This window comes from Trachurus trachurus, assembly GCF_905171665.1.
Source record: "Trachurus trachurus genome assembly, chromosome: 12".
Lineage (NCBI taxonomy): Eukaryota > Metazoa > Chordata > Actinopteri > Carangiformes > Carangidae > Trachurus > Trachurus trachurus.
Genome location: NC_139908.1, coordinates 11,454,044 through 11,480,724, shown reverse-complemented (window position 1 = coordinate 11,480,724; position 26,681 = coordinate 11,454,044). Strand labels below are relative to the sequence as shown.

The 26,681-nt window shown below is 41.9% G+C and overlaps 1 protein-coding gene across 1 annotated transcript in view; it reads left to right on the top strand.

Moving 5' to 3' along the window:
• Nucleotides 1–26,681, top strand: part of arhgap24 (Rho GTPase activating protein 24) — a 67,808-nt gene that overhangs the window by 5,940 nt on the left and 35,187 nt on the right. The window contains exons 2-3 of the mRNA XM_083983826.1: nt 5,164–5,388; nt 19,194–19,281. Of these exons, the coding sequence (XP_083839952.1) occupies nt 5,179–5,388; nt 19,194–19,281 (298 nt within the window). The 5' untranslated portion in view covers nt 5,164–5,178. The remainder of the gene's footprint in view (nt 1–5,163; nt 5,389–19,193; nt 19,282–26,681) is intronic.

Genomic DNA, 26,681 nt, shown 5'->3' with positions numbered 1-26,681 from the left:
ATCTGGGTTTGTTTACACTTGTCAACTGCATGTCGCTGACGGAGGAGGAGATCTCGCGATATTTTACCGAGGGCAAACTATGATAATCACTGCAATGTATGGTTAAAGATGTTTCTTAATAGCCTACTAATGAATAGAAACTCTGCATCTTTGCTTCACCTGGCTGTCATGATAAAGCAGGATGTCTTTGTTTACTGCTTCATTCATGGGCACAAGTGGCTGGTTGTTGACTGTGCTGGTCTCATTGTGAGCATTGTGATTGATTTTAGGTTGACCTGTGTTTAATTTATTGTCTTCATTTAAACTATGTTTGAGTTACTGCAGTGTTCAAGCACAGGAGTCAGTATGAAACGAATAGATTTCATAATGAAAAACCTTCAATATGCTCAGCTTCCATCTGACATGGGGTCAGGCCATTGTTTTTATTGCTTTGTTTCATGCCGGTCTTATTGAAGGCCCAGTTGGGGCCACAGTATATGCCACTAGTAGCCTACGTAGGTGGAGGGAGCTAGCAAAACTGTACATTCGTGTCAGATGATGTTGGTAAGATGCACTTAGCGCACATTCATGTTCACCACGTTGGTCTGAGATGCTTTATAGTGACCACAGGATGGGAAAGGCAGCAGACCTAAGTTTGCTAAGCGCATTTTTCCCCTGGATGGAGTGGTGCTCCCTCGCCGCTGCTGCTTTGACCGGCCACTTCCTGTGGTCACAGAAGATTTCCTGCCACCGTCCCTGCACGACACCAACATTTTTTTGGCAGTTTAGGCGACAGTCTGTACAGTCTCAACAAAGAGGGGCAAACGCATGCTCTTTACTTTTACGGACCAAATGCATGGTTTAGGTAAAAAAAAAAAATTCCTGCACAACTTTATTTTCCCAAAGGATGAGCCAGACTGTGAAGCAAGGCCTCAATCTCCTCTCCCCCGAACTGGCGCAATTCAGACAGTTCAGGCTTTTGTGTGCTTTTAGCTTCAGTACTTTCCCATATGGGGAGCAAACAGTGTGTGTATGCACAGGGAACCCGCAACACCCTGACGCGGGGAGAGAGATCCTGTATGGACAAGAAGGTCTGCAGTATCACATTTCAGAGATTTTATGGTCTCATCAAGCTCACTTTCTTGTTTAGACCTCTAAGTAACCGTACATCCTCTGTGTTGGTACAATGTTATCCAGGATGTATCCGACATCTGGTGCATCTGACATCAGTTACTCACGCAGAAAGACACTTTGCTGAGTAACGTGAAAAGGTTGCTATCGCTCTTTTATTTGTGAATTATCCTACAGGGCGTATCAGACCATAAAATCCCATGAAACCCAAGGCCCCCTTTTCATTATGCATAGGTTCATCATAATAACAAGTATCAGTTTACATGAAATGGTCTTGTCCCAGGAAACAATAGAAAATGATTTACTGTGCAGTTCAAAGCCTTCTCGGCTGCTCTGAGAACAACTTTCATCCCTTAAAGACACATCCAGGAACATAATATGACTTCACTGACAGATGCTAATTTTAAAACCAACAAAAAAAGGCGTCCCTGAACCCAACACAGCTTGGCTCCGCATCCATTCTTACTGATGGACACACACAGACAAACAAAGAACATGAGTATTTTTGTGCTCGGATGGGTAAAGGCACTAATTTCCGTTTTGAAAGCTGTGTACCCCACATGGAGAGGTTCCTCCCTTCTTTTTTTCTTTTACTTGTGGGGTTTCATTTTTTCTACATCCTGCTAAGAAATTACAGTGCATGCCACAAAACCTTAGGGGGCTGATTTGTGACTATCTTTGTGTCGTTCCTTTCAAGTGAGTGCGTAGTAGACTATGTGTGTGTGTGTGGTTGTCTGTTGCGTATCCTGGGCTGGTGTTGTTGTTTATATAGAAGGTCAGGGTGTCTCTTCCCACAGACTGCTAAGTACGGTCAAAGTTCTCAAACGTGCTGTGAGAAACTTCTGGCGTTGAATATTACATACAGTTGAAACTGATTACAACTGATAATAGATATGAGCAGTTAATCACTGCTTTTAAAATGAAGTCCTCCATCATGCCACCATATTCATTATTCCAGTGATCAGACATGACGTCATGAGAAAACTTAAAGAGGAAAATTGGATTTCTTGTCAAATTCAAATCACTTCATTCCCCAGTAAAGTTTAATCAGAAAATAAGTCCTTGAGCAATTTCTCAATGCAACTTAATTTGAAAGAATGACATTTATTTTATTTCTTTCTATTTAAGTTTCAGCCAGGCTGCCTCGGGTAAAGTAGTTAGATCCTATTTCTTTGTTTCCAGTGTTGCTTTCTAATCTTGTTATTATGGCCGGGGAGAAAAAAAAGAGTCATCACATACGTATCTAATTCTGCTGCTTATTTTTGGAAAAGCTATAAGGCTCAGTGGGCATAGACGATAATACAACTGCACAGAAAGAGACAGATGCATGCACCTGCACACACAGGTGTTTCACAGAGCCACAGGATGCACCTCTGGGAGGCCGTTTCTCTCAATGTGCTGACTGGACGAAACAGTCAGGAAGTGATGTGTTCTTGCCGAGTGTTTGCAGTTGCTTCATCATAAATGTGCTCACAGCCACATCTGGGGCCATCAGAGAAAGGTTCAAAGGAGAAAAAAAAAGTGTCCACAAAAAGAATGGCTCCATGTGGCTGAAAACAGGTCAGCCGGCTCCTGCCTTTAGCCCCTTGGTATGTTACTGCCTCACGAAATCCAAGCAACTATAAACAAATGCATTTGCTTTGTTAGTAAGCTTGTCATCCCCCCTCCTCCACACCCAGTGTTGTTGTTTATGATTTATTATACAGTACGTTCAAGCTTTTTGTGCAAATGTGTTTATAAAAAGCCTGCAGAGTTGGGGTTGTGCTGGCTACCAAACTGTAAGAGTGAGTCAATGAGGAAATAATCAAATCCTGCAGATTTCTCTTTTTTTTCTGAGTCAACAGCTTTTCATGCAGCTGCAGCTGAGAAACCACAAGTGTTAATCCTCTATTTGAAGACTACTGAATCTGCAGTATATGCATGGCCTCTTGGGATCCATATGGTCAAAGGTTAAGAGTAAGATAGAAACGTACTGTGTCTTCTCTGTGTCCATGTGTCATCCTCCAGTCTTCAGATTGAAAGTAGCTGCTTATCCACATTGCATAATCCAGTATTAATCATTCCTTTACGGCTGTTGTTAAGTTAACACATCATTTCCCATGATTCTGTTTGATAGAGTCTACAAACTAGATTTTAGCAGGAGCAGGGAAATGAAGACAAAGAACTTTCTAAAGGTCACAATTCATCATGCTGCTACTGAATGAGCCAAAGAGCCACTATAACTTTTCAAATAATCTTATTCCATTTGTCCGGTAATTTATAGATGTAGTAATGATTATGCCTACTACCCCTCTGCAGCAATTTATTACCTCTGGACTGGACCACAGTATATTGTATTGTAAATTGTAAATAGTCTCTCAGCTCCAAGTTATTCACATTAGAAAAAGAAAAAGAACTGAGTTATTTATTTTTCAGTCAGTCCCTGCAGTGCCGTTAACTAGGCGCTGTGCAGGAGCCATGAAATTGCAAAGGGGGCTGTGGCACCAGACTGGCAGCACAGCAGGTGACTCCAACAACAGATGTGTGTGTATACCAACCCTCAACTGTGGTAAATGCTGTATGTGTGTCTGTCCAAAAGTGTATTTATGGAGCGTTCAAACTAAAAAAAGAAAGTGTGTGTAAGGATTTAAGAAGTTATGAGTGTTTAACAATCCCACACAAAGAATTTGTTCCTGAAAGAGCTGAGCCCAGTTGATAGCTTTTACTGCTGTCGAAGGACGAGCACTGACTGCACACACACACGGAACAGCGATGAAGTTGAGATGGGATAACAGATAATGAGTAGGTTTTGGCTACCACAATGCAAAACAAGTAAAAAACTGCTATTTTTCTGAGAGGAATGCAGAGCAGTGAGCGTGTTTCTGCCTGCACATGCATACAGGACATGTTTACCTCTGTCCACTGTGTGCGTGTGTGTGTGTGTGTGTGTGTGTAACCAGACAGAAGTTTTTTGAAACTTCCACACACAGCGGTCCTGCTGCACTTGCTGCACTGCTGCCTGGAACACTGCTGGCCTGCATCTGGGCCACATCTGGACCTGTGGGCTGATTTGGATGTTCACCAAGCCAAGCTCCACCAGAGCCACTGATAACATGGCACTGCCTAACGCTGACAGCAGCAGTCTCCAAGTAGTAGCATATGTCCCTCAGTGATGCTGAGGTTCATTTTGCTTTCCGAAAACAATGTGTGCAGTGTAGTTGCGAGTGCGCTGGTACTGTATTTGTACTGTATGTGTGTGGGTGTGTGGGTGAAGGTTTAAGGTGCCGTGAAGGACGTTTCCTTCCGTATGACTTGTGCTGAATAGTAAGCTTGGGGAAAGAGGGTGACACAGGGAGAAAAAAAGAAGATAAGAGATTTTGCGGTTTGTTCTGTGGTCTTGTTATCTGGCTTATGAATTCCTCCTCCCACATTTCTCCTTCTGCTGCTGCTGCTGCCTACTTGCACCACTCTGTCTGCTCTGTCTGCCCCTAATCCCACAATGCTCCACAAAAGAGAGACCACAGCGATTAGTCCAGACATTTCTGTTAAAGAGTTGACTCATCCAAACCATAAAAACAAAAACAAACAATAGATTAAAAAAAAAAAATCCTGTTTTGCTGACCAGGAATTTTGATAGCAAAAAATAATATCCCAATCAGGATTATGAAACAAACAAAATAATTAAAAGAACTGAATGAATAATGTAAATGAAAGTTGTTGCTGCAACATTTTTACATGGATGTTATGTGTGTAATTGTTACACTATGAAGCGGCTGTGGCTCAGGAGCTGGGGCAAGTCATCCACTAATCAGGAGGTTGTGGTTCGACCGCAGCTCCTCCAGCACATTGATCAAAGTGCCCTTGGTCAAGACAGTGAACCCACACTGGCCCTGGTGCTTGTGTGTATGTGTGAATGGGAGAATGTGGTACAGTATGTATTGTAAATCAACAGCCAATAATGAGTTTGGAGAATAAAGTAGAATGTATTTTTATTTACCTCATGTTTGGTCCACGTGGAAGCTGCAGCCTGTGTGAATCTAAACCCATTTAACCCGGTTTTTCCCCTGTTTGCAGATCAGAGTCGCTGCAATGGACGAGCAGTGTGTGTCCCACAGCAGCCCGCAGCGCAGCGGAGGTCAGGCCGGCTCAGACGTCCAGAGGCAGGGACGGCCGAGCGTCGTCAGGTGTGGGTGGCTCAGGAAGCAAGGAGGGTTCGTCAAGACCTGGCACAGTCGCTGGTTTGTGCTGCGAGGGGACCAGCTCTACTATTACAAAGACGAGGAGGAGACCAAAGCTCTGGTAAGACTGGGAACACAACACTGAAGGACGACTGTCGGCTAAACTCGAAATCATGGCATCACACACACAACAGACATCTTAGCACATCTGGTTGTTGGCTGAATCAAAAAATCAATTTGATCTCCTCTGAGCTCTAACAAATTGATGGGGTTACAGCAGCAGCCAACTTATTAACTGAAACTTAAGGATTTATAGAAACTGATTTTGTACCTTTACATGGCAGGAGGAGGTACATGAACTTTACTTGAATATTTCCACAGCTACATCAGACTTAAATATTACACAATCTGATTACAGCTCCTGGATACATTAACGATTTATTAATTTAAAATACAACCAAATCATATAAAGTAAATCCAAATTGAAACTGTAGAAGACCCATCTGGGTTGTAAAAAAAAATCTTGTGAAAACCGGTTCTCTTTTCTCTTTTGGTTGATCAGGTGATTTCCTCTCTAAACTTCTCAGATGGTTTCATTTAAAGTCTCTATTTGAAGTCCAAAGTGGAAAAATGATCCACATTTCCCTTAAAAGCAGCTAAGAGCAGAGAATATTCCAAAAAAAATGGAAACAGGTTTGTGTAGCAGAATTTAGTTTTCTTATCTTTCCTCCCTCGTTAATCATCTCGTGACCCCCTCAGATTTATCTTGTGACCCGTTGGAGGGGCCAGGAAGCCACAGGACTGTAGAACGTGATCATCTGCATCACTAAAACAGAGATTTGATTCATGGGTAACAATCTATTTATTCGATAATATTGCGTCACTCTCGTTCACACTCAATTAATAGTTCCCATGCACTGTGGCCAGCTGCTGCACCGGCTGAGTGGAGGTGAACTGATGTTGAAGAAGTGGTTACACTTGGTCCTTTGTACGTACCAGAAGTGCATTAAAACAAATGTTGTTGTTTTTTAAATAAAGCTTTAATGAATTAGTTTGATCCTAGCATTTGAAATTAGCATCATCATCTGTGGGTGGGTGAATCTGTGGTCTCCACATGGCATTAACATTATTTTCAGACATTTGAACCACAACAGAGGGGATGTGGGACTCCCACAACTCCATCTGCAGTGGGACGTGGGAGTCACTTCCACATTATGGACTTCTTCATATGCTTTTACAACAGGTACATAAATCCTCTAGTGGGTCTATACATACTCTATATGTTCAGTATGGAGAAGTCAGACCATTTTCTATATGTGGCCCTTAAAGTTCCCAACAAAAAACTTCTATAACACCAGAGTGAAACAAACAAACACTTATTTGATAGCTGTGGAATTGCTCATTCATTCTCATTATCTTATAATGGGGGTGAAATGTTTATATAATAGTAAACAATATAAAATGTGATGGTTGTGTTTCTGCAGCCCAGAATGCATAGGGGCTGAATATAAAATAGGCTAATAAAAGTATTCTACGACACTTTTCTTTTTTATCTCACTGTGGTGATTTACTTCTATGAATATAAAGTAACTCTGCAGCACTTTTGCAAACTAAAGGATCCGTCTCTCCTGTGATTGTGTTATTTTGTGCAGTTCAAAGAGTCGCGGCTCCGGAACAGCGGACACCTGTGGTCCGACTCTGATTGAAACGAGCTGGGTTGTTGTTTTGACTGTTTCACCATTAGTCAAAGTGACCCGTGGTGAGCTCGTTCTCTCCGAAGCCGACACACAGAGGTAATACTGGCTGAGAGCGGAGGAGACGATGAGTAATGCAGACAATAAGGCCGTCTCTAACGCTACTGTAACCAGGCAGCCTCCGTCACCGGGGCATGTGTGTTAGCTGAACAAAGACGCAGCCAGGCAGAGTATGGATTCTCATTACCCACCAAATATCACAGAGAAATGCGGAGGGCGCTGTGTGTTTCTAACAGAACGTCTGTGGTGAAGTTGAACTGACAAGTGTGATAAATTAGAATCTGTTCCTATTGATTCATGCTACTTCATATCTCAGCTCAGCTGTTCAGGGATCAGTTTGCTTTGGGATTGAGTGTCAGGGAGCCGAGGACAACTGACTGCAGATAACAAGGCATATTAAAGAAGTAGTCAGACGTTTTAGTATGACTTGACTTGCGGAAATACTTCTTATTGCTCAGTGATTTCTTGCTGAGAGGAAGACGAGAAAAACGATAATACTTTCATCTGTCACACAAATATGAAACTCCAGCTGAGGTAGATTAGTTTGACATAAAAACTGGAAGCAACAGCGACCTAATTCATCAATATCTGTTCAGTTTTGGAGAATTTCTACTTCTACTACTCTGCTTTTTAATGATTATCAGTTATTTTATTTTATTAATTGTCCCTTTCTGATTCAGTGGTAACTACTACTATTTATCCAGCTGTGTTTCCCTTTTGCATCTGTAGGAGCTCTGTTCTTTGTCTTTGCACATAACAACTTCTTCTTCTTTTCTAATATCTATTCCACTCAAACAATATCCCCCCCTTTTTTTTCCATGGGAAAATACTGGAGCACAATTGAAATCTTCATTCTGCTCATCTACCCACACTTCTGGCTGATTTCCCAGCAACCCCTAGCTCAGCCAAACCCCCAGCCACATCAGCAGCAGAAGTCTCTGAAGGTTAAAGCACCAGACCTGAAGGTGGGCCGCTGGCCAGATACAGGGGAAAAGGAGATTTTCCTCACTGCTATTTCTGGGTAGCCCTGGTTTCTTAAGCAGCAGTATTTAAAGTTGTGTTTTAGCTCTTGGTGCTGTGAACGTCCCAAGGGAGCGATACAAATGCCGTGCAGCAGTTCTTCATAATAATTTAGAGAAAATGACAAGAAACTGTTTGGTTTGCTTTTGAATTATCTCTCCGTCTATATTTATCTACCCAGAAATAACATTCATTAATGTCCCGACAACCTCGCCTACCTGAGGAGCGCTCTCACTCTCACTCTCGCTCTTCTGTGTTTTGCAACTTTCCCTTCTTACCCTAGTTCTGAGACAAAGCCAACATAAATTTCAGACACCTAAAAGTGCTACTTCTTGCAGAGAATGGGGCAAATTCATTAAAACTAGGTCAGGCACAGAGCAGCGCGTTCAAAGCCTTTAAATCTCCATGACCTCCAAAAGCGGAGCGAGCATGGAGCAACACAAGGAACAACACCCTAACAAGATACGGTACCCAGCAGAGTTTCCATGCAGCATCCTGCAAAGAAGGAACACAAGAAGGGCAAAGAGGAGACAGAGACACAGCCTTGTCTAAAACTGTTCCTCACCTCCAACTCTGATGTAAAAGATCAGGGCAAAACATCCACACACACACGCACACACACTGACACACACAAAGCTCACAAAGATACAGGGGAGTTAAATCTCCCTGTCCTGAGCCATGAAACTAGATAACGTAGGGGCATGGATGGAGCCATATTTAGATCAGCTATTAATTAATTCTCTCACGTGCAGTGAAGTCTCCATTTGTTAGATGTCACATTAGCCTAATTGCCGCCTCCTCTGTGGGAGCGGGAACATCTGCCCATCTCTGTTGCCTATGGAAACACAGACGCCGACAAAGCTCAGACAGCTTCAGTTTGAAGAGTCACATTTTTGAGCACAAAGGCTCTGTCAGAAATATATCCCAATTTGTCATTTAGCCCGTATTATGTGCTGATGTGTTAAGTGCTCAGCTCTAACCTCCACGGTTTACAGCGTAAGCCTTTAATAACTCATTAACTTCTTTATATGGAGTTCTTTTTTTTTCTTGCACGCGGCTGCCCAGAGGAATCTGATGTTTGTAGATAACATTATTGGACGGAGAGTATAATTATTGTCAGTACAGGGGACCCTGTTGTGTCCTATACAGTGGGGGGCCAAACCTCTCTGAGCAACGCGTGGAATCTGAGGAATGGGAGTCAGATGGAGGTGAGGGGTCACGGGGAAGCATGCGTAGTGTATGGCACGTGTGGGCTTAGAGTCAACATGCCATCTGCCTGCCCTTACTCGTCCATGGAGATGTATGCACACACAAAGCACGCATGTACTCACTCAAATTCTCAGATAGACACACACACATGCGCACTCAGATTTCATCTGGCGGAGTTCATAAACAAAGGCCGAATTCATGCAGCGGGTGAACTGGAATGATTATTGTAATTTAAACCACTTAGCATTGTATCTCAATGCCAGGGAAGTAAGTGAGGTGACATCATGAATGAAAGAGAGAATTGTGAATGAATACATTGAAGTAATTTGGTTCTGTTATAATGTATTAAGACATGAAAGGCATATTACAATTTGATTAGTGCATTGCCATTCCAGCCACAACAAGACTTACAAGATAGTAGTGATTTAATATTCATGGCGTGAGGGCGCCCAGGCAGAATGATCTGGAGAAAAGTGCCTCGCTTTAATGAGAAATTGCATGAAATCAATAATGCAACAGGGCAATAATGCATTGAAAATCCTTTGTTTTGCCTGCTTGAGCTGCAAACTGTTTGACCTTGGCATTTAACGGGAGTAAATAAAATGCCACTGCAGTTGTGTAATTCTTCACACTGCAAGACTGTGTGCGCCGGTCGTAATGCTGCTTCCATGAAACATTAACACTGAACCATTCATCTGACCTCCACCGCCGCCTCGCCAGCTCCGCAGACAGTGAGGTCACTTTTGACATTGAGCAAAACAGACCACGGGGGGGGGGGGGGGTACAACTTGTGACTTTTGTGGTGACATGTGATCACAACAGCAAACGCAACTCTTTACATAAGGCGTGAATCCATCCACAAACGATCTGACTCGCATTGTGTCCGAGCGTCGGAGGAATGCGGACGTTATCCGAATGCCTTATGTAATTTTCTGAATACAGATCGGCACTAAATGCATGTTTCACATTAGCGTGCCAGGTTAGGTCTGCATGCATATGTGTCTCACGTCTGTTAATGCATCCTCACAGACATTTTCTTCCTCAGCAGGCCCAATACATTAGAGTAGTAAAGACATTAATCATTAATGCAGGACACTTGTAGCTGTCAGTGTACCTGGTACGCACACTAAATACAGAGACTACACTCTCTTCGATCCCTCTGAGGTGACCGCATGTCTAATAAGCTGCTGTATTGATGGATGGAAAAGCCAATTAACTCTCACCGGACTCGCAACAAGTTCTTGCAAGTTCTACTTTTTCACTGCACTTTCTTACCTCAGGTGGTAACAGGGGCACTGCTATGAATTTCAGGTATGTGCAGGTGTAGCGGTGTTTGTACAACTGGGAGAGAGAGGAGCGAGCAAGCGAGTGTGCAGCTGGGTTGCAGGAGCAGTGTTAAATCACATCAACATTTTTCACACACAACAGCGTTTCCAGCTGGTATCCCAGAGGCAGAGACCTTGTCTGACTTAAAATACCTTCCGCAGGCTACACGCATCAGGGTTTGTATTATCCCAGGCAGCAGCTCTCTATATTCTGAGTGCGTCTCATTCTGTGTGGCAGGTCTCTGCTCCGTCAGTTCCCCAGACAGCGACAGAAGTAACCTGTCAGACAAAAATGTGCATCAGCAGTATCAGTTTATGGCACATAATCCACTGCACTGTGTCCTCCTCTCAGACGCCCCGGGGGCAGGTCTGAGAGCAGAATCGGGTGTCAGAACTACACACACACAAAAAAAAAAAATCTTCTTGATGCCTTGCAGTTGAAAAATTTGTCTTCGATCAGCCCAGAGTCCAGACTGCTGATGTGATGTTGATTCTCAGATATGCAAAATATGATCCATTGCAGCACAAGATCTCATGCCAGATTTGTGATCTTCATCCATTCGTCACCAGTAAATCAAAGTGATGCCTGAGACTTGGTTGAAACCCTTAAAGCATATCTGGGTATGATCATGCACATCATCTTGATTACACATGATAATGCCACACACACACACACACACACACACACACACACACGGACACACTGAAACACACTGTTACGCATCGACAGAATCCAAATATGTTTCTCTGGTGACTCAGGATGTGACCTTGCTGGCCCTGTGCTGACACTGTTACAGATCAGCCAGTGCAACACACTTAAAGGGATAGTTCACCCAAAATTCAAATTTCACTCATTATCTACTCACCCTCATGTCGACTAGGGGCTGGGAGAAGTTTCAGAGTCCTCCGTGCCTTCTCGGAGTTACAGCTCGGCTCCGTGCAGCACTGCATGTCCACATGACGGTTGCGAACGGAGCTCACTTTTCTTCGTCCAAAAAGACACACCAAAAAACATCCAAATACCTCCATACTGCTTGTCTGTAATGTTCCTCTTGTATTGAAGCCCCAACATGAGAAACTGACCACTGACGGACCAGGAAGAGCAACACTGGGAGCTTCCGCTACAAACAAGCTTAAAATATAGACTTATTTAATTTTTTTCGGAACAATTTCTCATGTTGGGACTGTTGGATGTTTTTTGGTGTCTTTTTGGACGAAGAAAAGTGAGCTCCGCTCGCAACCGTCATATGGACATGCAGTGCTGCGCCCGGAGGACTCTGAAACTTCTCCCAGCCCTTAGTCGACATGAGGGTGAGTAAAATTGATGAAATTTGAATTTTGGGTGAATTATCCCTTTAATACACAACTACAGGATCAGACTGCTCCAACCCTTATCTGAATGTTTTTCTGATTCCTCTGTAGCGGAGGGTTTGCATGCACGTCGTCCCATGAACAGTAACTGACGATATTTATTTCTATGGGAGGAAGGTAATGGTACAGTATATAGACACTAGGATTATAGTGCTATACCATGTGTGTTGATACAAACAGGGCACAGTCTGGAAAATGAGATTTTATTAAAGCTATAAATCTCACTACTTTGCAAACTGCTGTAATAAAAAGTGCTCTTCTATCAGCTGTACACAGATATTCCCCTTGACCAAGACAAGGTATCTTGAAAATTAATGGCCACAGTGAATTCTCCGTGGGTGTTAATACTCCCCAGAGGAAGAACTCTGGTTTTCATCATTTCTTCATGAGCTCCTCTCTTTGTATAAAACTACTCTGAACACACTGTTGCAGACTTAAATGAAATTGATTTATATACTATATTTCTGGGTACCATTCCACCCACCGCTGAAAATGTCAGAGATATCAATATTTAATGTTTACGCCTTTAATTTAGCACGATTTACTGCACGTCTTTCATTTTTAGTGAAGGTTATAGTTCAAAACTTGACTTGTATGTGTCATGTGAGGAGCAGTATACACTGGGCAGGCTGCATTCATACGACCTTTGTTGTTTCAGTCAGCGTCATTCGTAATCGTTTGATATGGCTGAAAATGAAATGTCACCATCATTATCAGTTTGGGAGCTTTTACTGTATATCAGTGTTTTATTGCAGGGTACTTTTTGTCTCTGCAGCCAGTTATCTTCCAGCTTCTGGGGTGTTTATCATGTGAGACTCCAGAGTGTCTGCTGAGAGAGGTCTCATTTTACTCATCTGTTCCTGTGGCTCAATAAAACAATGTGGGAACAGTCAGCTTTAATTTGTAGACCACTTTATTCTTTGTGGACTGATTCTTACACTTGTTGCCATTAGCGCACCCTGGGAGACTCACAGTCTTATTTATTATTTAATGTTTGATATTGGTAGCTGGACTCACAACTATACCTCAGTCAGTGTGAGACAGACTATAGTTAATAAACCGGAGCGTGTCTCCTCTCTGTTCTGTGGTCGCTGCAGCTGTGCTCCACTTTTTAAAAGGTGTGACTACAGGCGAGTTTCACTGGAAAATAGTTGATGAGCAGGGATATGCCTCCTGTCGGTTCTGTGGTTATGTATTTGTATACTTTGCAAGCCAAAGTACTAATGCCTCCTGCAGCTGTGCTCTCATTTTAAAAAAAGCTCTAGATACTGAGAGTTTGACTGAACAAGCTACAAACTAACTTCACAGTAAAACATGAGTCAAACTACCTACCTTGAATTTAAAGTGTGCACACACGCTTAGTGTCCATAATATCATACTTATATATGAAAATGTGCATGTTCCAAAAACACTCTAATACTGTTGGTTCAGATTATACAACAACCAGAAAAGTGAGGACAACTTGAAACTAATCATCATCAGTGTTAGGTTTGATATATTTTCTAAAATGATAAAGCCAAGCAATCGACTCTGTCTTTATTTTATTTATTTCTTAACTTATATTTTTCCTACAATAACATGTTGTATAGTATTTTGTGAGTAGCTGAGTGAATAAATTGGAGCAGCAATATCTAGTTGAAAATTATTGTATATTCTTCTTACAGCATTACTTTTTTTTCCCACAATAGACTGCAGAGCCATTAGTCCACATCTTATAACATTTTATACTCTGAAGTTTTCAAGACAATTGCTTCGGCATTTAGAGTTTCTACGAAGGAAAAACAAACCAGTGTAGCAATTTCTTAAGAGGCTTTGCTGATGTGACATTTTTGGCAGATGATCCTGTGTTGAACTTTATATATGTAACTCAAGTGCTTCTTGGACAGAGATAAAAGGTTTTTTTGGGGGGGTTTGCATCAGGCAGCGACAGAAGCAGCAGCAGCAGCAGCAGTGACAGGTATTCCTACAAGAAAGTGACAGGATGTTGAGAGTTTTCCAGCTGCTTGCACAGAAATCACTGTCGGCTTTTCTTTTCTTTTTTTTGCTTTTTTGCTTTTGTTTTTGGTCTTTAGGATCTTGTGGCTTTTGATGGATTCACAGTGTCAAAGAAGCATGCTGGAGACCTTTCTTGTCCATGTTGTCTGCATTTCATACTAAAGCTCTTTGTCCCAGATTTTGTTGCACAATTTGTTGGGTTTGTTCTTGTGTTTAGTTCCAGAGATTGTGTGGTTTTCATTAAGTCTTCCCACAACAAAGCCTCGGCCTTTAATTGATTTTTTTCCCTCATAAACTAAAACAGAAACTCAGAGAAAAACTAAGAAGATGGTTTCGACCAAGTTCAAGGGTTACTGTTTTTAATCAGCCACTCCCTTTATAGGATCATCATGTAACATCTGACTTCTCATTCTTTCGCCCACACTTAACCCACCCCCTGAATAAAAATGAATGGTGAAGCCCTCCACTTTTCCACCCTATTGCCGTTGACTGCCATATTAATATTTTAGTGAGTGTTATGCAGTTGCAGCTGTGGATTTTACAGTGGCTCTCGAACGTAGCTCGGCCCGCCAGAGCTGAGGACCAAGAAGTAGCTGTTTTATAACTGTGGAGTAACGATGACATTTATTGGATTGATGGACTCAGTGGAGCAATCAGAAGCAGAACAACCATGAGTAACTCTTTGGCACATGAACAAGAAGGTCTCAGAACAAAATAGAGACTCGCATAGAGGCAAAAATAAACACATAGACACACCACTGCACTTATACACACTTAATATGGTGCAGATAAGTATAGCTAACATCTCCGGTTGTCCTGCTGAGTTGGACTTCCTGTGTGTGAGAGGTCACTGCAGCTGGAGGGCAGTAATTATTGGATAAAAAGACTGCTGGTCATCAAGCCAAGGCTTAATGAGCGCTTAAATGATCTGCTACACCAATAACTCCAGGTTAATAGACTCGAGTGTGAGCATTTATATGTTTGCAATGTGAAATCAATTTCTGCCCCACAATATATTGCATTGCATTTTATTAACTTGACATGTGCCCTGTTTTCTTCCCCACTTCATCAAACCAGATCGTTATTAAGCAAACTACAGTTAGACTCTTGCCTTGCCTCCCTTGTCTTTAACAACTGTTTTTCCTTTTCTTGAGGAAATAAAATAATGTTCCACCATCATGACCTAGAGTCCAGGGAATATTATGCAAAACAGGCAAATGACGTACTGAAAAGCAATAATGTTTTGTAAAATGCAAATTTTCATTGTGGTTTGCTGATTTCAATTTGTGTTTGATATTATCATCTGCACTGCAGTGTATGTTGATCCTGAACCACCTGTCGTACATTCGCTTCTGGGACTTTATCTTTAACCACAATGAAAAACGTAATGCATAATGGTCCCTCAAAAGGTTCCTGGTTCCCGCAGAAAGTTCCTGTGGGTGAAATTAAATGAGTTCTCCAGGCAGCAATATTTAACATGATTTAATAAAGGGTTGACATTATATACCGAGGCTCAGGAGCAGTTTCTGTGGGAAATGAGATCAGTCCCTCTACTGACATGTTTCCTCTTCAGTACCATAACATGCAGCAATGTGTGACTTACAGTATGACTATTGGGCCCGTTGACATTTTCTCCAGGGCGAAGGGGAACCCAGGACAGTGTAGGTGTGTGCGTCAGTGAAGTGAAGTGTTACAGGCCTTACTGTAAAGCTGTCAAATACGTGCTGGAGCAGAAAGTACAATATTTCCATTTGAAATGTAGCAGAGTGGAAGTATAAAGATGAGTAATGAAAACACATGCAGTTCATGTAGCCACTGCAGAGTCATATTTTTCTAATAGGACTTGGTAGAGACCAAAAGCAGAGGTAAAAGGAGATAAATATTAGATTTGTGTTCATGAAATGGATGCTAACGTTGCTTAGGAACTATTGGATGTCTAAGCAGCCTTTGCCATTAAGTTTGTCATCGACTTTCAACGTCTGTGTTGTTTCTTCTCCCCACAAGAGGCTGTGTCTTATTCATAATGACTGTGGCCATTTTCATGGGTTCTGCTAACCAGATCTAAACTAGACTAAACATTTTGGAAACACTGACTTGGGTCTAACAAAGACAAAAAATGAGCAAGCACAGTGAGCCACATAAAACTGTCCAATTAAATGTAAAAGATTAAAATTTTCCATGAATCAGTTCAAATATGTCATAAAGCAAATATGTAAAGTGGCTTGATGGATTCACTGCAGCTCTTTATCCTGATGCTAATGGTGAAAACGCATTACGACAATAATAACAGATAGTCTATAATGTGCCATGGTGTATGTGAAGGTCCCAAACTCTTTTGTTGGACACTTCCCCAAGAACTAATAGTGCATTCAAATAAACTTGTTTATGGCGTCTTCACAGAGATGAAATATTTGCTTTATGACCAAAATGAACATCACATCAAGTCTAATTGCTGTAGATTGTTCTACTGAATTAACTGAGCTGAAGTCGGAGTCAGTTTTCTGGTGTTTGCCTCCTTGCAGTCTGAGAAAATAACAACAAATCTGATTTCATTTGGAGCATACTGTTGGACACAGCACCAGGAACAAACAGCCCCCCCACCACCACCTCCCCCAGTCCCCCCGATGACAGGCTGAGTCGCTGCTTACAAGCCTGAGCCTCCTGCTGTCACTTTCCTCTGACAGATTTCCCCGAGCCTCTTACATCCATGTGTGTGTGTGTGTGTGTGTGTGTGTGTGACTTTCTATTCAAGAACAAAAGATAATTGGGTTGGTGGCATTACACAGTTTCCAAAAAATGACCTCATCCTTGTTAACAGCAATGTAAAAATGCAGAAAACACCCCAAGACAGTTTGGGTTTCTTTGTGTGTGTGTGTGTCCTGTTGGGTTGGGCCAGGCTGCCGTATAGTCTTTGCTGGGTAAATATTTCTCTGTCTGTGGTCGGGTTTGTCTGCAGCAAACAACAGCCCACCAGGGGATGTCAGTATGGAAAGTGTGGCTGTGGAACAGAGGAGTGGGATATCCACGCTGTTGTGGTTTTACAGTATGGAGGGACAACACAGGCCCTTCTGTTCTTTTTTTGAAAAAGAATATATATATTTACAAGACGCACACACATGTATACGTCTCATAAGTCGTCTCCTGTTTCCCTGGAATCAGTAGGCTACACCGTGCATGACAAAAAGATCTGTGTTCTCTGAAGGAAAATAAAAAAAATCAAGTTCTTTAAGGTGCTTTTTAATCCCAAGATACTGATGCTAAGCAGATTCTCTTTCTGACAAGCACATCAAACAAGCTTGTTCTCCTCCTCCTCCTCCTTCTCTCCCCTCCACTTTGGAGCTTGTCTTCCCCATCTTTATAACCCCCTTTCAAGCACTTCATCTGGGGCCGCAGGTAGGGTTTCCACTTCCTGGTTGTCACAGTTATGGCTCATTAAAGCGCTCTCTCTCTCAGCAGGAAGGAAACCGACTGCCTCTCAGATCCTGCTCATGTGTGTGGGTCCTGAATACCGATGCTGTCACCGGTGAACATCTTGTCTTCGTTAGCATTAAAACCCAGATAGGGGTCAGTCTAATGGCTCTCGCATGCTGCGTTGTGGCGCGAAGGTCCGAGTTGTTAATCAAACGAAAAGCAATTGTTTGATTGTATAAACCTGCATCTGGTTATGTCGTAATCCTCTTTTATACGCACAGCAATTAGGAGAAGGTGAGGTATTTGCTAAGTAAGTGAAGTGTGGTTATATGTGAACATTATTAAACCACACAGTAATTATGCAGCACTTCATTTAACTACTTCTTCTTAACACACTTGGTAGTTTTCTTGGTAACGTTACTATTTGCATAATTGATCAGCCTGATGTTCAACCCACAGAACGTTGGAAGCTGGCCGTCACAGTTTCCCAAAACTGAACTGGGAATATTTAAAAAGCTTATAATCCAAACAGCCCAAATATAATTAATTCTTAATCACAAAAGCAAACCACCAGATCAATTATACACATTTGAGTGGTTTAAATTGGTTTGGCCACTTTGCTCAATAAAATTCTGTGGATTGTTTTAACAAGTACTTAACTAACTGTGCCTCTATAAAGCAGTTTCAACACGAATCAATCATGCAGTCATCATTTTAACTTGGAAAAACTGGAAATGTAGAAGCAAAATGTAAATTAAGTGCAAATAGTTAAATTTGGCAAACTGAATCATTGTTGCATAATTATATGATATATTATTGTTTCTGTATGATTCATGTGGATTTGAATTGAACTTAAGTGGTTCATAACAATGTATAATATTTCTTGAGTTGATCATACTATGTTTTATAGGTAAAAGATGAATCAGCATGGAATAGTGGAATAGAGGACTTGGAAAAATAAAGTACAAACACTTCAGGACTTCAATAAATGCAGGTTCTTTCCACCGCTGCTATCACTAATGAGACCCACCAAGACTCATAATTATCTGCAGCCGCATGCTGTGTGAACCTCCTATGTCCAACAATATAACAGGCGCAGCTTAATCAATGTTATGGTGTCTGTGGTTCCAGTCAAAGGCAGATCGACTGTGTCGGCCTGTTGACGATGTGACACTGGTGCTCGGTGACGACGAGACTCTCAAATCTGCCCTGCAGCGTTTCTGTCAGACAGCGAGTCTGGACAGCGAGGTTGCTGCGAGGTTGACTCTGGTAAAAAAGATGCTGATGCCCCTGCTATTTAAAGCAGAGGATCTCTGGCCTTTGGTGTCACACAGATGATATATCATTGTGGGCAGAGCTCAGCCACTGAGATGGTGATCCTCTATAATGCTGCCACTTCGCCACATTTTTTATAACAGCTCAGCTCCATCGTCCGGGGCGCAACCCTCGGGACCGATACGCCGTCCTCCTCGGCCGGCAGAGGAGCTGATACATATAAGGATGCTAAATAACCAAACATGTCAGTGTTTGAAACATGTTTTCCCGGGGTAACGTCAGAGAGATGGATGCTGCTGAGCTCATGAAGTGCTGCTGTTACAAGAGACCGGCTGATTTAGTCATGCAGGCTCCACAAAGTAAAGTATGTGCAGGGTTTAATAGCCAGAGTGGAGTTTATTGTATATTAATGATGTGCACATTATACACATGGCATGCATAAATCAAATGTAGACTGTCTGTGAGGGTTTAACCTGGCATTGTTTTAACATGAAACAGTGGAAATACAAAATGCTGTGTGGGGTTTTACTATGGTTTCTGATCAGTCTGTTCTTTGTTTTCCACAGGGAACCATTTCGTTACCAGGAAACAAAGTTTCAGAGCATCCAACCGGCAGCGATGAAGGGGGGAAATTTCTGTTCGAGGTCATTCCAGGTAGGAGAGGACGGAGGCAATTTAATCACTTACTGAGGGGCAGAGTGATGGCAGCGATGCTGACTGAGCGGTAGCGGGAACAAAAACATAAGGTTTTGATCATTCGTGTCTGCAGCAAATAAATCAGAGTCTTAAACACTGTGAGAATCGTCAAGGGAAACATTTTGCCATTTACTGGTTTTATTCATGCTGCTCTCTGTGGCAGCTGCAGCTTTAACTGATTGTTTGCTGGGACTGACGCTGTGAGATCTGATCCTGTCTGCTTTTATGTGACATCATGGACGGATGGCTTTCAGAATTTCAATTGATAACCTAGGAAGATAATTGAACATTTCGTATGTATATTTGTGTGGCATTTCCCCTTCAGTGACGAAATCCAACAAAGTGACAGGGATTAGAGAGATGTGATTTGCTAAAAAGGTCATGAGAAGGCATTCAAGTGCAGGCGGCTCTACGATGCAGACACCGATGGAGGGAAAAGTGATGCCGAAAATGGGAAGGAAATGTCACCATAATCTTATATTCTATCTCACTTGTAGCACTCGCAGATGATTTAACAAGAGGAACCAATTGTCTAACAACAGTTTCCAAAGTAGGATTTCTAAAGAGGATGCTTTAAAGTTCACATATTGTACAATTCGTACAAAGTATTGTAGTATCAGAGTGGTGAATCCACAGAGGAATGCAGACGGCCTCTGCTCCTTAAAACGAGCCTGCAGGACTTCTGTAACTTTGTGTTGTCACAACAAAGCAGTTGCCACCCTCAGCCACGCCCCACACCCCTCCCATCATAGCTACTGTCCAACCCCGCAGGATTTGGTTTCTCTTGCTATATTTTTATTCAGAAAAGAGTCTCTCTTCTGATTGGCTGACTGGCCTGAGAGAGAGAAGATGAGAGACTATACTGTGGTTGTTTTTGGGACTTAAACCCACAGATATATCTTCCTATAGATCACATATAATAATGGAAAAGTTTAAAATAAGGGACCTTTATATTACCACCCACACATGTACCCATATACATAAACTAAGAGCTGATCACACACAGACACAGACAGAGACACACATAGCAGACTGTATGGAAACATAAAGAAAGAATTCCCAGGCGGAGCAACGCCCTGAATGTGAGTCTGTGCATCAGATATTTAACGCAGCACATGCACCTGGGAAAAAGACACAGCTGTTAAAAGACACAGTAGCAAACTGAACCAACTGCACCAGCTGATCCATCTGAAACCCTGCGGAAAACACCGGATGTGTGCGACATCCACTCCCTGCTTTATTTGTATTCATTTCTTTCCCTGGTGTGTATTTAATAAGAGTTAAAGTATGAAGACATTTTCTCATACGATTTGTGGCTCCCAGTGGAAACACACAGACACACACGCAGATAATAGTATAGCTACAAGTTCTGTGTAAGATTTGTCAGACCAAAGTCACTTAGAGAGATCTAAACCTGAGCCTGGAGGTATTTGGGCATCTGGCCAGAGGTGAGAGACAAACAGCCCAGATGTGTCGTAGGTTTAGCTTGAGAGACTCTTGATGGTGTTTTTGTTTTTCGGCTGCTTATGACATTGCTGGTTATCTGGTGCGTTCCACATCAGATGAGGATTAGCAATCCCCCGCTGAGATCATTTCATGGACTTTGAATCGCTGCTTTTCAGTGCTGCAGTTTTTATGTTCAGACTGGAAATCAACTTGTCATCTCGTGATTAATCGTTCTTCTCAGCGTTGGAGGTGGTCACGTCATATGAGAAACAATACAACTATTAGTCTAGCTACCATTTCTTCATATGCTTGAGCAGCGTTGTCATGGTAGAAGGCATTTTGAAGTGTCAGCGCAGCACGTAAAGTGGAATGAAAAGAAAATGTTTTATAAGTATATGGCTGTCCAAAAAAAACTAGATATTAGGTGTTTTGATGCTATTTTCAGTGAGGGAGCAGGTGTGGGTTTGGAGGCTCGGCTAAAGACATATTGACAGGATAATAATAATACATCAGCCACTGTGACCGAACATGACTGACATCGCACATATGGACCTCAAAAAGAAGGTACTTTTCACAATTCATCTGTGGCATAAAAACCATCATCAGAGAAACCAAAGGGAATTTTTTTTTTTTACATCAAAAATAAATTCCTGCTTCTCGTTTTTTTTTTTTTTTTTCCGTGCACTTCAGCTGAAAAATACCCACAACCCAAAAAGGATAAGTCATTAAGGAAGTGAAGGTGGTACATAATCCCAGACGTGGCATTATTTAGAGAAATGCATGAGCAACGTTAAACACACATGTTGCAGAGGATCCTGATAAGACATGAGTCACTGGGATAAACATTAGTTAACCTTTCACTAGAAAGAGGAAGATTTAAAATTGCTCTTATGAATGACATGTTGACAAGTTCCTGTGAAATGTGTATTTTGTAGTAAGGCTGTAAATACAGCGCACAAAAATGTAATCACACACTTCACTGACGTATACTTTCACTTTCAGTACACGCTGTTCGTTTTGCTCACCAAAATAAAGTTTATTTTAGGATGTGGCGCATTGTGATGTTTTTGTAAGCATGTGAACACAAACTGGTGCTGGGGTTACAGTTTCCTTCTAGTCTCCATCTGCAGAAATGATGAGGTGTTTTAATTTCTGTCGACTTGAAAGGCTCTTGAGTGTACAGTATGTTGGTGTTTTCCAGTCTCTACCGCTTTCCTCTGCTCTTATTTCCAGTAGGACTTGGCTGTATTAACTTCTGTAAAAGTTGTGAAAGAGCAGAGAGGAAATATGAAATGCCACTGACTCAATTTATTCTACCTGCAACAGCCGTCATAACATAATTACCACAATATACCAGAGGCTGTTCCCTGCTGCCATATTCGCCTGAACTCACCTTTAAATGTGTCGTATCTCGTTCGTCTATACATGAGACCGTGTTTATTTTATCAAATAGTCTTTTGTGGTTGGAAAGTGATGGTGAATATGGTGAACGCACCATGCCACTGATTTAGTTTAGCTTAATTTCTACTGTAAATCAAATGTTGACATGATCTACTTTTTGTTTTGTTTTGTTATTCATCATATCAGAGCAGTGTTTATCCATATTCATTAAAGCAGGGAAAATTAGGTACAAATAACACTGTGCTACTTATTCAAATTAAGTCGTAAAATATAATAAAAATAGGAACTTTGAAGTGTCTGATAACATATTACAGTGTCACTGCACAGTAGAGGCCCATTAAATTATATATAAGAAAAGCAGAGTGTAGTTTGGACCACATTTTTACATTAAGAAAACGAGACACACATAAGTTAATATTAGGATTAAGATGAATGATTTCCTACTATGCCATTTCCCAAAATGTTGCCAGTGTGTTCAAGGTCAAATGTCAGGGGCAGCTACCAGTAGGTTGCCTGAAATAACTAATGACTTCACTTTCAGATCTGTTTTTTTTAAACCAAGGTCGTTGTTTGATTGATGATGCCTTCGTTACTGCACTGTACCTTTACAGTACTGTGTACGCTACATTTTTATAGTTTTATCCCCATGCTAACATATGTGGTGTGGAAATATATATAGGCTATGTTCTTCTTCAGAAAGATATAAACTCTAAGGTAAAAATGGAAATGTGGTTTCTGTTATGTCTCAAGTGTGCTGGTATTTATCTTCAGACTGTGTTTTCAAGTTACTTTCACTGAAGCAAGACTGAAGAACATTGAGGTTACAGGGTGCAATGAGGACTAAAAGCACAAGTACAGCATCAAACCGGCTCAGTAATACAGCATCATCTAGCTGAAGTTTGCTTAACTTTATCCACTGGAGGCTACGTGTAATTTAGGGCCAAGCATGGCTGTAACATCGAGGCCTGGTTTCAAACTTTTGATTTGCAAAGATTTTGTTTTTTCTTCTTCCAAAAGCCTCTCAGTTACAGACCCTTAAGAAATGTCTGGAAATATACAGTTATTCATGTATTCTTACCTGTAGTCAAAAGGAGGATCAATACCACTCTTATGTCTGTGCTCTACAATTTAAACCTCAACCTAGCTCAAATTTAATTATCTTAGCATAACACATGGAAACTTGGGGGAAACAGGAGCCTGGCTGAGTCCAAATAATCAGCCAAAACCTCTAAACCTCACAAATGAACGAATATTACACGTCGCTATTTCCTCTGAACACAAACCAAAGTGTAAAGGCAACATGTTCTGGTTTTATGGGGTTCAACTTGTGTGTTACTCCAGATTAAGGGTTAAGCTAAGACAACCAGCTCCTGGCTGTAACCTCATGTTTGAGGGAGAGAAAGGAAATACGCTTATATCCTCAAATGTCAAACAGTGTTATTCTGCAGTTCCAGTCCATGATGTTTTACTCTCGTCAGGTCTTGTAGTTAACTCCAGTGACCCAACCTCTGTAGTAAACCGTCTTCTTCAAACCGTCAGAAGCTGAGGTTGACTAGTTTGTTATGACTGCGTCTCAGATGACGTAAAATTACTCACACAGGTTGAAAACTGTGGAGTAAAACTGTGACTACTGTACCTGCATGTTCACACAGAACATGAAAACACATCAGGCCTCAACAGAGCTTCAGCCCAGCCTACTGCTAATTTAGAACCACTAAAAGCTGGAAAACAAGCACGTGGCTTGTTAGGAGGCAGCGAATAAAGAGGCCCTAAGAGAAGCACAGAGAGCAAATGAAAGGAAAACACAACACATATATTCCACTGGTCTAAATGTGGCCCTGCAGTTTGAACACAACACATGGACAGTCAGTCTCTGGGGGACAGACAGACGGACAGGATGTGATGAAGGGAGGGGGTTTGGGGACGAGGGGACTGTGGGGTTTGGAAGTCAAGAGTTGTACAGAGATGTCCGTTGTCTTGTCGGGGCGGTGAGGAGATCTGAACACCAGCCTTGTATCTAGTGACCGGCTGGCAGGAGCTTGAATAGCAAACACTGGGACGGGAGACTCTCTGCTCTGTCATCACACACACACACACACACAAACACTGTGTTTTTTTAGCTTTTCTGGAAAGTTTTACTTCGTTACTTGTACTCTGTGCCTCGGGAAAAGCCCCAAAAAAGTTGCAAAGCACTTCAGAAAGCATCTCCGCAACTTCTTCATTCACCTGCGCTGTGCTGTGCAACCCCCTGATGCTTCTCTCTTGTCTTTTGTCTCTTCTTCCTCTCTGAGCACACCCACCACATCTGAATGATTTGTGTTAAACCCGCAGAAGGATTGAGTGAGTGGGGATGATGAGGTGGTAGATGTGGGGGTATTTACGAGGCAGGCCAACAATATTTAGACTATAGGATCCTGGTTATGTCATATCTTGGACCGTTTTGACAGGTACAGACACACTGGGGCTTTTGTTTTGCTCACCCAAAACTGAGATTTGAAGCACCCGTGACGTTGTCTCCCATCACACTGACACGTTACAACATGTGTAAGCACACACACGCACTGGCCTGAGCTGCAGAGAGGAAGAGGAATAACAACAAAACACAGGATCGAAGTTTCTGTAAAAACTTTTTATTTTTAAGATAATCCATGCACAACGTTTACACGACACCATCCCGAGGATTACATTATCACAAAAGACAGATTCTGTGTAGTGATATAGCTATAGATGCACCGGGAAACTAAATTTCTCAATGTTGTTACTTCATACTTCTTCAATCATCGCTCCTTACAGTATCTCTCATGCACAGGCGGCTCTGACAGAATAAAAAAACGCTGTATATCTGGAATACGTATCGTCAGAACATCCGGCCGCTAAAGGATCAGCACGCAGGTTTATCTGATGTCACTGAATCCTCCCAAGAATGTCTAACACCTAACACTAAGGAGGTTGAGGCTGCAGCATGGTGGTGGTGAGACAGCAGAGTCTGTATTGTGGATTAAGACAAAATGGCACAGACTCATTATTTATTTACCTGTCATAAATACCTGTAGCTAAATGTCATTCCCGCAGTCCAACTGTGATTAATCACCTCATTCCTATAAAACAAGAATCAACACAGGAAGAGCTCCCCGCTGTGTTTTTGATGGAGAAAACAGTGTGCTCCTCTTTCCCCGAGCTCTAATAAACACAAGGCTGTGGCTCCAGTATGAGTTCAATATGTCACTCTCTCTCTCTCTCTCTCTCTCTCTCTCTCTCTCTCTCTCTCTCTCTCTCTCTCTCTCTCTCTCTCTCTCTCTCTCTCTCTTTGCCCCAGGCTCAGTCTTTTGCTCTCTCTCTCTCTCTCTCTCTCTCTCTCTCTCTGTTTCTCTCAGTTTCCTTTGGTTGTCTAGTTAGTAGCTGGTCAGGCCACAGCAGGATGCCACTGCTGAATTATGGGAATGTTTCCCTCCCCCCGCACCCCACCACCCCACCACCATCCTTTCATTTATGAGCGGACGGTGGGATCATGTTGCCGTGAGCAGGTGGACAGTCTCGAGCTTAAATGCTGTTTACAAAGCAAAAGCCAGAGTCCGTAATACATACCTGAGGGGTGGAAGAGTTTCCTCAGGCGTTGTTTGGCTCCACATTTTTGTATAAAGTATTGTCTGCTGTGTTTTTTCTCTTTCTTCGTTTAAAGGGACTTGATGCTTTGGTGAAGTTCAGACAAGGAGAAGCTTCAGAGCAGCTGAGGAAACAAAGGCGACAGTGCCATCATGTGGTTTTCTGAGTAATTACACCAAAAAACAAAAAAACAAAAACAAGATGTATTGCCAAACAGAGAGCTGTGTGATGTTTATGTTACAAAAGCTGTTGTATGACTCATCTGCATCTGTGATTGCAACAGTTATTTAGAGTTTATTTTAATGTGATGAGGTGTTTTGTTTATTTCAGATTTATTTTCTGAAACAATGGTGTTGCTGAAGGGGTTAAATCCATTTTGATGACATGATTGAAATATGTAGGAATTCTATTTGCAGCATAGGCATAACTTCAATTTATTTTTGCACTAGTTTATTGAATAAGATGGCCTGCATACACTGTAAAAGGAAAACACTGCAGTGCAATATAGTTTTGTTATTGAATATTTGTAAACATTTATTCCACCCAGACTAAGAAATCTAAGTCTTTGCACTGAGTAAGACTGTGTGCTACTCTCAAGAGCTTCGGAAAAAAATAGTTCAGTGGGTTCTGAGTTATTAGATTTGCTTCATAATTTACTACATTTCTCCCCTCAGTCTGGTCTAATTACCACTTTGCCATCAGCACATATACCTCCCCAGTGATAACATGTAATGAGATTTTGATGTAAATGTGTCTTTTATGATTTCATGTTTTGATTTAGAGCACCCAGGACTAATGCTCCATCACCATCCTGTGACTGCTTGACATGCATGCCTGATGGGTTGCCATAGGTAGCCACCTGGGTGACCTCTGCAGAGAGTTACGGCTCTCGTATATCACCGAGAAGC